This window comes from Asterias rubens, chromosome 10, assembly GCF_902459465.1.
Source record: "Asterias rubens chromosome 10, eAstRub1.3, whole genome shotgun sequence".
In the NCBI taxonomy this organism is placed as follows: Eukaryota; Metazoa; Echinodermata; class Asteroidea; order Forcipulatida; family Asteriidae; genus Asterias; species Asterias rubens.
In genome coordinates this window covers 253,094-265,567 of record NC_047071.1, presented here as the reverse complement: position 1 = coordinate 265,567, position 12,474 = coordinate 253,094, and the positions used below count along the sequence as shown (strand labels likewise).

Sequence of the window (12,474 nt, the reverse complement as noted above, 5' to 3'; positions counted from 1 at the left end):
AAACCTGTGAAAATTTAGGCTCAATCGGTCATCGGAGTCGGGAGAAAATAACGGGAAACCCACTCTTGTTAAAAAGTAGAGCATTTCATGAACTGATATTTCAAGAGAAATCTTTCACCTTCTGTAAACCCTGTAAATTATTTGTAAATCTGTGAACTTTTTTTTTTTCTGTACCAAAAGTGTATAATGGCTTTAAGTTTCTCATTCTTTAAAACATTGATTTCACATCTATTTGTGAGTAACTCCAGTTCTGAATGGCTAGAAATTTCTCAATGAATCCACAATAATATGTGGTACCTTTAATAAAACTAATAATAATATTTGGTTCTTATATAGTGCAGCACACATATCCTAGAAGCTACATGTAGATCAAGGTGCTTTTACAACATAATAATCCCTGTTCACCTAGACTTGTGGACAAGTCGTTAAATGTCTGTCACGGTGATTGCGTTCTGACTATTCTCCTGAGAGTGCTGTGGCCCCGCAAAACTACTGCTCTCATGACTAGGGTCCCATTTGAGTAGAAGTTGGCAACCACTAGTAAGTGCACAAGCAGTGACCGCCACAACTCGACTATCTCATCACGTGGGATAATTTAATGACTTGTCCACAAGTCTACTGTTCACCAGGCGCACTTTTAGACCATTCCATTCCATTCCTTATTTAACTCCCTGAGGAGCATACAATCCCAAGCTGCTTGCACCAATGGGTTAATCCAACACACTGCTGTCTCAGCCCTCTCAGGTTCCCTTTTACACACCTGGGAGATGAGAAGCAGTTATGGTTAAGTGCCTTGCTCAATCAACAAATTTAGGTGTGAGAGTCCCTGTGAAGTCCTGGGAAAGACTGAAACTAGGAACCACATTTTAGGAAGATGACTGCATTTCAACCTTTTGGTAACCCCTAGGGTTTAGATTTCACAGAACATTTAGGAACAATGTCCTCAGCACTACAGAAGTAGATCACAGAGAACTTAAAAAGTCCGAGTTCAGATAAATGTCTGTAATTTCTCATCCCTGTGTCACGACCAGGTCAAAACCACACTGTGATGATAAGACCGCTCGACCACGACACAGAACAATCTTCACGAGTCAGTAGTCCTCTCGTCTTGAGATTCTTCATCTTCCTCATCCTCATCGTCCAATTCTTGCTCCTTGCTTATACTTCTGGCCTCCTTGGCACTGCCTCCATCATGTCCTCCCTTCTCCTGACTGCGGAAGAAAGACCTCCTCTGTCTTTCAGACAGGTACCTGAGCTCCCCCTCTAAGTTGCTTGCCTGGGATGCCTCTTCATCTGGCGAGAGACCATGTCTGGAATTTGAGGACAAGACAAAGATTTGCATGCGATGAGTTGGTTGTTTAGATGATCTTCCCATCAAGGGAGCTCGGCAAACTCCGATAAGGGGATATAAATGAATGCCAAGCTGGCAGCAGCCAATCTCTTTCAATCATACAAACATTAGTTTATCGTCTATGATTGTAAGTTGCACAAATCAAGAAATTGTGATTTAGGTTAAAAAACGACATTACTTATTCTAGTCATTGTAAAAACAGTGGTTAGCTTGGGGATTCGAACCCACAACGTTTTAATTGCAAGTTCTGCAGTCTAACTACTGGACCACCTTCATAATATGAGCAAAGACAAGATCAGTCACTTATAACTTGAAAACACTTAATTTTATCAATGGAAGTTTTGTTTACATAATTCTTTTTGCCACACTTTTCAATACTCAGAGTTAGAACAGCGCAATGTGATATGGGCCATGCAATATAATTTTTTATAACACCATTTGTTGCTAATAAGGGTAGACCAATCAGAAGCAAGGATTCAAGTTTGCTTGAAAGTAGTGATAATGACTGGTTACTCACTCAGTGACAATTTCTTCATTTTTGCCACATTTGGCACAGACATTGGCAGCTGCAGCACATGGTTTGCATAAGATGTAATATGCCTTGCAGATTGATCTCTCTTCACATCTGGTGCTGTGGAATAAACAATAAAAACATTTGTTTCAGCTGTCATCATTCGTCACATAGATTTGGCATGTCGTGGCGAGCAAACTAGAGCACCTGACTCAAGCTTTCGTGTTTGTGTACAATGGTTAAAGGTTGACTATTTGCACTGGTACCCAGGCTGGTCCACCATTGGTTGACTACTGTGGTCGACCATTTGCACTGGTACCCAGGCTGGTCGACCATTGGTTGACTACTGTAGTCGACCATTTGCACTCGAATCCAGGCTGGTCGACCATTGGTTGACTACTGTGGTCCACCATTGGTTGACTACTGTGGTCGACCATTGGTTGACTACTGTGGTCCACCATTTGGAACCAGCCTCGAGCCTATGGTTTCTACACTGGTCTCATTAGCATGTTCCATTCTAACATGTGTAAAGCGCAGAGGGGAATCCGTGACACTATAGCGAAAAGGCGGTCGGTTGACTAGACTTCCAAATGAGACGTTCGAGTGAGTGCGTCACTACGCATGTACATTGCTGGTCAGTAGTCAACCACGGGTCGACTAAATGTGCCCACTCAAATTTGCTCCAAGTGAGACGAGTAATCTTTGGGTCGATGTAGTATTCTTTGCTCAAAGCGCCACCACGAAAAAAGACTAGCGCATTGAATCGGCGCTTGTGATGTGGATTTCAGATAACTCGACAGAGTGCCAAGACAAATCAACAGAAGTTGATGGGTAAACGACTGAATCATGTTTGTAATTGTCTAATGATTGGAGACCGTACCAGCCGTTGGGTTGTTTGACAGGTCAAGTTGTCTTACTCGCTGATGAATTGTCAGACTGTATTGAGTTGTCCGACAGACAACGTGTCTTACCTCCTGCTCCCTCGTGATGCACATTGGTAAACATCACGGAAGCGGAGGGAGTCCAGCATATTGGCACTATTTACAGGGCTACACACCAGTGGCAGATGGACCATATTACTGTGAAATGGTTTATTCAACCACTTTAAATGTTCATATATTATGAGAGAGTGGCCAACTGAGTCGGGCGAGTCATGAATCCAACATCCATCAACACTCCTAACACTACAGATCAAATCAAATCAAATATATCATTCATTTCATTTTATCATGTTTAAAAATAATCAACAAATAACCAGCACAAGACCAAAATAAATACTTACCATTTCTTGGGCTGCTTCAGAGGTTTGTATTTCTTAAATTTAATCTTCCACTCGATTTGTTCTTTACATCGAGTACACACGCCACCAACGGTCATCTTGTTCAGAGCTTTCGTTTGATGGCTCGTGTCGTGCATGTCGTTCCTAAATGCCATAGAATTCTGATACTTTTGCTGTTTTTTCTTCATGTTTCCCTTCTGTGAACTCATCTTTCCAACTTACCGTCGATTCTCACTGTTTCAGAAAAATATCAGTTTCTTTAGAACTGTAAAGAGCAGTATTTTACACGACGAACACCACGCACGAGTCTTCAGAAAAAAGTACTTTGGTTGGTTGTTTGACCCTTGACCGTGTTTTTTTTTTGCCCAATCACGAACGACCGTGGGAAAACAAAATGGCAGCGTCCGTGAGGCGCGTAATTTAACACGTGCTTTTGTTTACAAAACAGGCGTTTAATCAATATAGTTCGGGAAGGGAGGAAATAATCCTTGCTCGCTCAAATGTTTAATGGATACATAGTGAGCAAGTTGGGGGAATTTACATGACAGTCCACAGACCACAATGTCATGAATAAATCACTGCATTTCATTATCAAATTCCAACTTTTATCACTTTCTCAAAACCTGTTTGACAATTGAAATGAGTGTGAGATGAAGTTCCGATAATAAATGGAAGGTTCTTTCAAAGTTTTGCTTTTAATTATTTCAAAATGAAGCAGAAAAATTAACTAAAATACGACTTGAAAATGAATGTCGAACCTATCTCTGTAATATATAGGACCCTTGATCCTTGTGCTGGAACACTCTAAAAAAATAGCTTCTGCTTGGGATGACAGTGTCATACTCTGGGGTGGGTGCTTGACTAAGGAGTCGTAGGCAGACAGGTTTGATTAGTTTGCAAGGAGAGCCCTTAAAATGTATACCGGTACGGTCGGGCGGAACGGTGTTTCAGGGGGGTATTCTAGACTCAAATACGTTACATACGTGTGCATCTGCTCTACGCCCCACTCATAAACAAGAAATACTGGAATTTCTTTTGCGCGAATTATTTTTTGTCATGGGATTGTGAACTCATTCAGTTTCTCTACAACCTCAGATGAATGTTTCTCAGCAGGGGCACTAAGCCCCACTCCTGCTGCCCTTCTAGTTATCTCACTGATGATGACACCCAGGCACTGGGACTCTTTGTAATTACTAAAATAATTGTTAGCATAAAAACTATACTTGGTAATTACGAGCAACGGAGAGCTGTTGATAGTATAAAACATTGTGAGAAATGCCTCCTTTGAAGTAACATAGTTTTTGAGAAAGAAGTAATTTCTCACTGAAATATTTTAATGAGTTCTAGACCTCAGCTGAGGTCTCAAATTCAAGCATGAGAGCACACAACTGGTGCGACAAGGGTATTTTTTCGTCCATTATTCTCTCACAACTTGTGAGAAGACTGGTCTTTGACAATATTACCAACGTGTCCAGTGCAGCAAAACTAGACTAAATATACACTTAATTAAGGAAGACAACATTTATTCACAAATATCCCTGAATGAGTGTTATTTTTGTTTATTTCCGTTCTCAAATAAGATAGACAAAATAATGTATATCAAATTGATGAAAGGGTGAATATATAGTGACTTTTAAAAACCTACATTTCTTAGTAATACAAACGAACTTGCTGAACAAAATACTCTCACCAAAATTGAATCCAACTTTTTTGCCGAATAAAAGGCCATGGGCACAAGATGGTAAGATATATATTTTATTCAATTACAGGCCTTAAATTTCATCTTTGGGAAGGACAATGCCATTTTTCATTTTGAAAAGAGTACTTCCATTGAAAAATCTTAAAGTCTATGGGAAATTGTTTAAAGCGGAACCAAGGCCAATGGCATCCGTGTAATTTCAGGCCAGAAACAGCTTTCACAAACTGAGTAAACATTTATGATGATTTCTCGGTACAAAATCTCCTTGACTATTCCAATTTAGGTTTCTTTGTTGGAGCAGAGTTGTGGTTCTCTGAGCTTGTGCCTATGACTCTGTCAAGGGATAGTGTTTGTTTCAATGATTCTTGCCCACTCTCAGCAGTAACGAGTGCAACCAGCACCGGTGGACAGTCCTGTCCTTTGTGAGTGAACTCCGGTTGGAAAACCCTGGTTTTCTCATCGCAGGAACTGTTTACTTCTTTCTCATTAAGGCACGCATTATTCTCAACGTCCAGACTTGATATTTCATGAGTGTCATTCTCCAAGCCTTGCTTTGGTGTTCTTTGTTGTGGCGCATTTTCACTTCTGCTTTTTCTGTCATTTTGAGAACCTTTATCAGGGTTTTCATTTTCATCCTCTGGGAGTAAATTCTCAGTTTTTATTGAGGTTTGATGATCAGGGTTGTCTTTTTTCAACTGTTGCTTACCCTGAGTATTAATAATTGTACTTTTTAGATCCTGTTTAAATTCACGTGTAGGATGTAATAATGGACTTTCATCCTTTAGTATAAAGTTCGGTTGTGTGTTTCCAGCTTCAGACCCATCTTCTTTAATTGCTCCTTTAAGTTCTTTCACTGCCCCTTTAATGTCTCTTCCTTTAACTGTCCCTTTAACATGTTTAAGATCCATGACTCCTACTGTTCTCTCTGCTGTCTTGAGAGAATGTGATGATGTCATAACTACATGTGGTCCTTTGTACTCTGGTATTGTCAACCCCAGGTGGGTCATGACCTTTGACATGACCTCATCAACATAGCCATGTATTCTAAGGTCAGCACGTTTGTCCTGTTGCCAAACAAAAAGTAAAATATTGAAGTCAGAACATATTTATGTCATACTCTTATGGTTAATATATTCTCTGTAAAGAAATATTCCAGTAGAGTTATCCTCAAACTAATGGACAAAGACTATGCTAGGGTTGAAATATCAGGCCATAACGTCTGTCCATTAACTTTTTTTTAGCAATAACTGAATACATTAAATGGCAGAGGACACTATTGGTAAAATAGTTATTAGCATAAAAAATTACTTGGTAACAAGCAATGGAGAGCTGTTGATAGTATAAAATATTGTGAGAAACGGCTCGCTCTGAAGTAACCTAGTTTTCGAGAAAGAAGTAATTTTCCACGAATTTGATTTAGAGACCTCAGAATTAAATTTTGATGTCCCAAAAACAAGCATCTGAAAGCACACAACTTCATGTGACAAGGGTGTTTTTTCTTCCAGTATTACCTCACAATTTTAGTTCAAATTATCACAGGTTTGTTAATTTGTGCATATGTTGAGATACACCAAGTGAGAAGACTGGTATTTGACAATTACCAAAGGTGTCCAGTGTCTTTAAACACAAGTTTAGATACAATTCTTACGTGTTTAGTGGGCTGCAGATTAATGATGACTAATTTGCCTCCAGCCTTCTTTGTGATAAGTGGCAGGTTACCACTTGGTACAATCTGTAGGCTCGTCCCAAGGCACAGGGCTAAATCAGCTTCTCTGACGAGCATAAGAAATTGTATATTGATAAAAAGGGGCTAGTTAAGTTTGTCGCATACATGAATTCATTTGCACTACACCCTGCTTGAGCCCCAATGCAATGGTGACTTTAGTTGGCTGTGCACTTATCCCTGCTTGAGCCCCAATGGTGACTTTAGTCAACTGTGCACTACACCCTGCTTGAGCCCCAATGGTGACTTTAGTCCACTGTGCACTATACCCTGCTTGAGCACCAATGGTGACTTTAGTCAACCGTGCACTATACCCTGCTTACGGCCAAATGGTGACTTCAGTTTTGAGTGTGATTTGTTTTAGTCGACCCTCCTGGGGAAAGTTTTCCTCTCCGGAATAACTTGTATTGTAAATTGCCTGTATTGAGATAAAGATACAAACACAATACCTGGAGTATTTCTCTGCACGGTCCAAGTCTTGGTCTGGCAATGCGTCTTCCCAGTCTAAAATGGTGTCTCGTAACTTACCCCTGTAAAGATTCAATGTTCTAACCAATCAAATAGATACATTGGTTAGTCCAAAATTATTATACGAATATTCAGTTAAACAAAAGTACCCACAACTCCACAAGCACAAATACAATAGAATACAATGAAAAAATTACTGCATGTACCAATACTTCGCTCAAGAGTAAGTCCATGAAAATTCAACCTGTTGGTCTCAACGAAGAAAATGCCAACAAATTTGACAGTTTGGAATTCTCTTTACAACCGACTTGTGCTTTTAGTAATTAAACAGTAAACAGATGTCGCCAATGAATATTTATTAAATTTGTTACCTGCATTTTCCTCTTGATTTTCTCTGAGAGCACTGTCCTCCAGTTGGTTTGAGTCCCAGGGTCGGGACAGCTGTGTCTTTAATGTACTGTCTGATAGACACAGGAATATCAGTTCAGTTTGTAGTCAAGTTTTAATTAAAACAGGGCTATAAATATGCATTGTAAGAACAATCAAAAACAACTGTTGGGCTTGGATGAGTAGTTGGTTTGGCATGGTTGGGTATGAGCCTAGGCATGGGACAGGCATAGGAACAGTGTAAGCTGGGCTTAGCTTAATAAAGCTTGTAGGATGGGGCTGGAACTAAAACCTAAACTGAGCACACACTCCCTACCCACTTTCTGGTTTCAGTTCCAGCTCAAGCTCCAGCCGACACGTTTCATTGAGCTAAAAGCCCAGCTTATGCGGTTCCTGTTCCCACCTTGGCGCAACATTGAGCCAAGCCCAAACTACCTGTTCATCTCCAAGGCAGTGCTTAAGCAGCATCTAGCAACAGAGTCCAGCATCATCCTAAATATGATTAGAACTGTATACTGATCGAAAATTTGAGTTATCAACCACTTATTCTTCTGAGAACCACCTAAACTCAAAAGAGATTTGCACATAGTGCTACAACAAAAACCTTACCTGACTGTGCGATTTTGTTAAATCAACACACATCGTAATACCATGCATATTTAGTGGAACCTCAACAGAAATGTATGCTTCCACACCAACCTCTCTTATTGGTCAGGGGAAAAAATGAAGTATATTGTACTCACTTGCCACATTTGTCACACTGCTCAACAAACATATTCCCATGAAGTTCAGATAGTCTGTCTCTGTGAAAAGAAATAAAGCTTATCAAATAATTAATTTGCATAAATCATTTAAATGACACCTGAATGAATACCTGAATGTTTTCAATACAACCAAAGATAAATTTCAGCTAAGCCCCTGTTTGAATTTAAGAGGAACCTCAAATGCTAATCACTACTCCATCTTTGCAGTTCAACAGACCTCAAAACTTAACTTATAAAATTAAATCAGTCAGTAATTGTTAACTATAAACACTATTTGTTACAGGACCAAAATTTAATTAATAATAATAGTAATAACAAATTACAAATTACAAATAGCACATTTCACAATAAACCGCATTAATGCGCTTTACATTCGTCCCCTGGTCATTGGGGCAATAACATCCCTTTAATCTTTCTCAGCTCCCTATAGGGAGTACACAGCCCGAGCTGCGTTGCGCTCAAAAGGCTTTTTATTCACAACATCAACCTCTACCCTCGCAGGTACCCATTTATACCCCTGGGTAAAGAGAAGCAATTATAGTAAAGTATCTTGCTCAAGGACACAAGTGTCATGACAGGGATTCAAACCCGCACTCCAGTGACTGAGCACCAGAACTTGAACTTGATGCTCTTAACCACTCGGCCACGACACTCTACACCAGGCTTAAAGGGCAAGGGGCACCAAGGCATTTTGTCCTTGGAAAGCCAACCACCTCTACAAGGAAATTATAAATTTCTGATTGAAACATTTTCAAGGAGCACCAAGGCAATGACCAGGGGGCAGTGTACTATGTAGGCAATTGTTGCACCATGTTTAAACCACAAATCTTTCAACATTTCTAAAAACAAAAATAATTGAGAACCTTGGAAATCCTGATCTGAGGTGAAGCCCATCCACGTTTTGACTGACGACATATTGAACCAAGCCAATCCTCTCTAGCTCGAGCAGGGATCGATGCGTTGGTGTCGGTACAGCGTTGTCAAACGTCACATTCACCTGTGGTTTCTCACCAGCCTTCTCTAATGTCCAAACACCCTTTGGACCCCTAGAAAGAAACTATTATAATTGAATATACCTCATTCATTTTGGTTAATTACCCATCAAACCGATGTGTCAGCACTGTAGACTTTCCCAAATTCTGTGAACAAATCACAGGCATATTTCACTCGGTGGGATTAAAACCCACGACATTTGCAATTCTTAAGCAGTGTCATACCAAATAGACCACCGAGTTTGCCCTGTAGCTAGAGGCAGTTCGAATCCTATGTTTTAGCAGCGAGTACTGCAAAATATTGAATTGGCCTAGATCATGGATGGAACATCTATTGATTATACCATAGAGGAAATGCTTCCTCCATGAGTATACCTTCATGCATACTCATGATCAAGTCCTGAATTCTCACTAGTCCATTCACCATCAAGTGCCAGATTGTATTCTCTCTGTTTAACAAGCATGGGCACCAGTATTCATGCACAAGGAATGAGTAGGAGACTGTCACAAATGCAGTGAGTTGTATTTACATCACGCCTCTGCACCTTCCGCATTTAGGACATGTCAACAGAGGGCTGACAAGTTGCACGCTGTAATCTTATAAAATATATTTGTGTTGCAAATCCGGGGTGAGCAAATCTTTTTTTTTAAGTACCAGATGATGTTTAAAGAACCTAGTTGCAATAATAGTAACCCTCGCTACGCCATCGGGAGGAGGGTCACGACTATCACAACTATTTAAATACCTGAAATCTGGAATACCAGCTGATGTACTGATCCCAGCTCCAGTGTGCACCACAGCATGGTGACTTTGTTTGAACAGGTTAGCTAACTGTAAAGCTTTCTCATCAATCACCTCTGGGGAATCAAACTTCTATAGAATGATAACAGAAAAGAAAAACACAATTCTGAGAATACGATGGTTACGTGCACACACAGCCGAAGCTCCGCCCCACTCAGATTCAAATTTTCAACCTTGAGGATCAAGTTCGTGTTCTTATGAATTTGTGTCTGATTTTCAAAAGTGGTAAAAATGGAGCAAATCTGCTGACTATTATAGGTCACCAGCTGTCGAAATACGTTTTTAACCATTTCGCCGTGCACACATTGCGTAAGCTTCGTAACCCTCCGGCTACGCCGTCGGCAGGAGGGTTACGTTATCGCAACTAACAAAATTGAAACTCCCTGCTGAGCTGGTGTGAATGTGATCGTACACAAACATGACAAACAACAACAAAAACAGTGGTGAAGTTCAATCATCATGCATGTTTCACTTATTCGAACAAATCATTCATGTTTTTAACACTAAAGTGATACTTTACCTCTGGCATTCCACATTTCCCTTTGTGTTCATAAGGTGACAGACCATCTGAATAATTCACCGACATGGTTAAAAGTAAAATAGAGGCAAAAACAAGCGCAGCTTTCTTCAGTTCTTGAAACAAAATCATCAAAGTTACTTCACACACATTTATCTATAGGGCGCCCTCTTTAGGCAGCTAAGTGTACCAAATTGCCCCCTCTACTCACTTTTCGCTCAAAAGCGCGCAAACATTTAGAGGGGATGGGAGTGAAATGTCTTACTTTGGTGAAGTGTGCACGCATATCTTTGGTTTTTGGAAAGAACAGCCCGATTGTTTCAACTTTTTATATGAGTAGATTAAGGGAATAAAAGGGTAGCGTCGAGTTCTTAAACGACCGTTTAAAACCGGCAGGATCGTTGCCGTATGATAAAGGCCCGAGCCGAAAGCGAGGCGCACGGCAACGAGCCTGCAAGGTTTTAAACGGCAGTTTAAGAACGAGTCACTACTCTTTTATTCCCATTCATGAAAATGCCTTTTTGTTAAAGTAAGAAACTCTGTAAAACTTATCCGTTTTCCGTTTATCCGCCGTCAGATGTAAGGAGGAATACGATTGGCGGAACATCCAGTATTATTCAGGCAAGCTTGAATCCTCGATTATTTGCATCCCACTCAATAGCATAAAAGTGCGACCCATCCTTATACGCGCACACGATTGGTCTACCCTCTTTAACTATATCGAACTTATCATCCATAGTGTAAACACTTAATCATCCACATCATATTATCACTCTTTTGTATGTACGTTAAAGACACTGGACACTATTGGTAATTGTCAAAGATAGCAGTCTCACTCACTTGGTGTGCATCAACATAATGCGTAATATTAACAAACCTGTACAAATTTGAGCTCAATCGGTCTTCGAAATGCGAGATAATAATAAAAGAAAAAAAAAAAACACCCTTGTCACACGAAGTTGTGTGCTTTCAGATGCTTGATTTCGAGACTTCAAATATAAAATTCTGAGGTCTCGAAATCAAATCCGTGGAAAATTACTTCTTTCTCGAAAACTTCAGAGGGAGCCGTTTCTCACAATGTTTTTTACTATCAATAGCTCCCCATTACTCGTTACCAAGTAAGGTTTTATGCTATAATAATTATTTTGAGTAAATACCAATAGTGTCCACTGCCTTTAACCTTCTTTGGGCGCAACGGCTTCCATCATGGTTTTGTTTACTAAACTGAGTGTTCACTCTTTAGGACCGATTATTGTTTTAATTCTGTGAACTTTCAGAAGGTGGTAGCGTTGATCAGATGACACTAGATATCGCCGTCCGCCCGGTGCGGTTATTTTTACTCATACCAGGAAGAATAATCCGCAATGGAATTGGAATACATGAAGCTTCATTACTCCGAAGTGAATGATTCACAAAATATAATGTATTCTTTTGAAAGCTGCTATGAATAGGCTTCTAAACAACAGTTTTTATGATATCCGTATTACTTCCATCGGGGACCTATCTTTGACTATCCATATATAGGCCCCCGTTTGTTACCCGCATCCACCGGGTCAGAAAACCGTAACATTGCCGTGGACCCCCCCCCCCCCCGGGCCTCCACCCACCCCCAATAATAATAAAGTGGTATTGGCAACATCCGGACAACCTTGACAATCTACTGCGTGGGTGATGCGAGCATATCCCAGGCTGGCACCCATAATCTAATCCATGCATGCAAACATGTTTTCATACTTTTCCGGGCTCACCTATAGCTAATTTGGCTGTTTTCTTCAAGTTTCAAGTTGTTGTCACCACAACTCATTTTGTTCTCTATGTCTTGGGTCCCTTGATAGGTAAGGCGGGTTTAAAGCCATTGGGCACTTTCTGAACAGAACACAAATTAAAAGTTCACAGATACAAATAACTTACTGGGGTTACAGAAGGTAAAAAAGATCACAATAACTGAATTTTACTGACAGATCAATTATATAGCCTACGC

At 40.2% G+C, this 12,474-nt stretch overlaps 2 protein-coding genes across 2 annotated transcripts; both read right to left on the bottom strand.

Moving 5' to 3' along the window:
* Positions 1-129: 129 nt before the first annotated feature.
* Positions 130-3,488, bottom strand: LOC117295798 (uncharacterized protein C9orf85 homolog). The gene is made up of 3 exons (XM_033778557.1): positions 3,145-3,488; positions 1,869-1,982; positions 130-1,310 (listed from the first exon to the last, which is right to left on the bottom strand). Exons 1-3 carry the CDS (start codon positions 3,348-3,350, stop codon positions 1,085-1,087), a joined length of 546 nt encoding a protein of 181 aa, XP_033634448.1. The 5' UTR covers positions 3,351-3,488; the 3' UTR covers positions 130-1,084.
* A 1,192-nt stretch (positions 3,489-4,680) lies between these two features.
* On the bottom strand, positions 4,681-10,630 carry LOC117296170 (NAD-dependent protein deacetylase sirtuin-6-like). Its single transcript, XM_033779055.1, has 8 exons — positions 10,497-10,630; positions 9,921-10,048; positions 9,046-9,228; positions 8,162-8,221; positions 7,403-7,492; positions 7,013-7,093; positions 6,489-6,612; positions 4,681-5,904 (listed from the first exon to the last, which is right to left on the bottom strand). The coding sequence occupies exons 1-8, from the start codon at positions 10,623-10,625 to the stop codon at positions 5,110-5,112; spliced, it is 1,590 nt and encodes a 529-aa protein (XP_033634946.1). The 5' UTR covers positions 10,626-10,630; the 3' UTR covers positions 4,681-5,109.
* Positions 10,631-12,474: the final 1,844 nt, after the last annotated feature.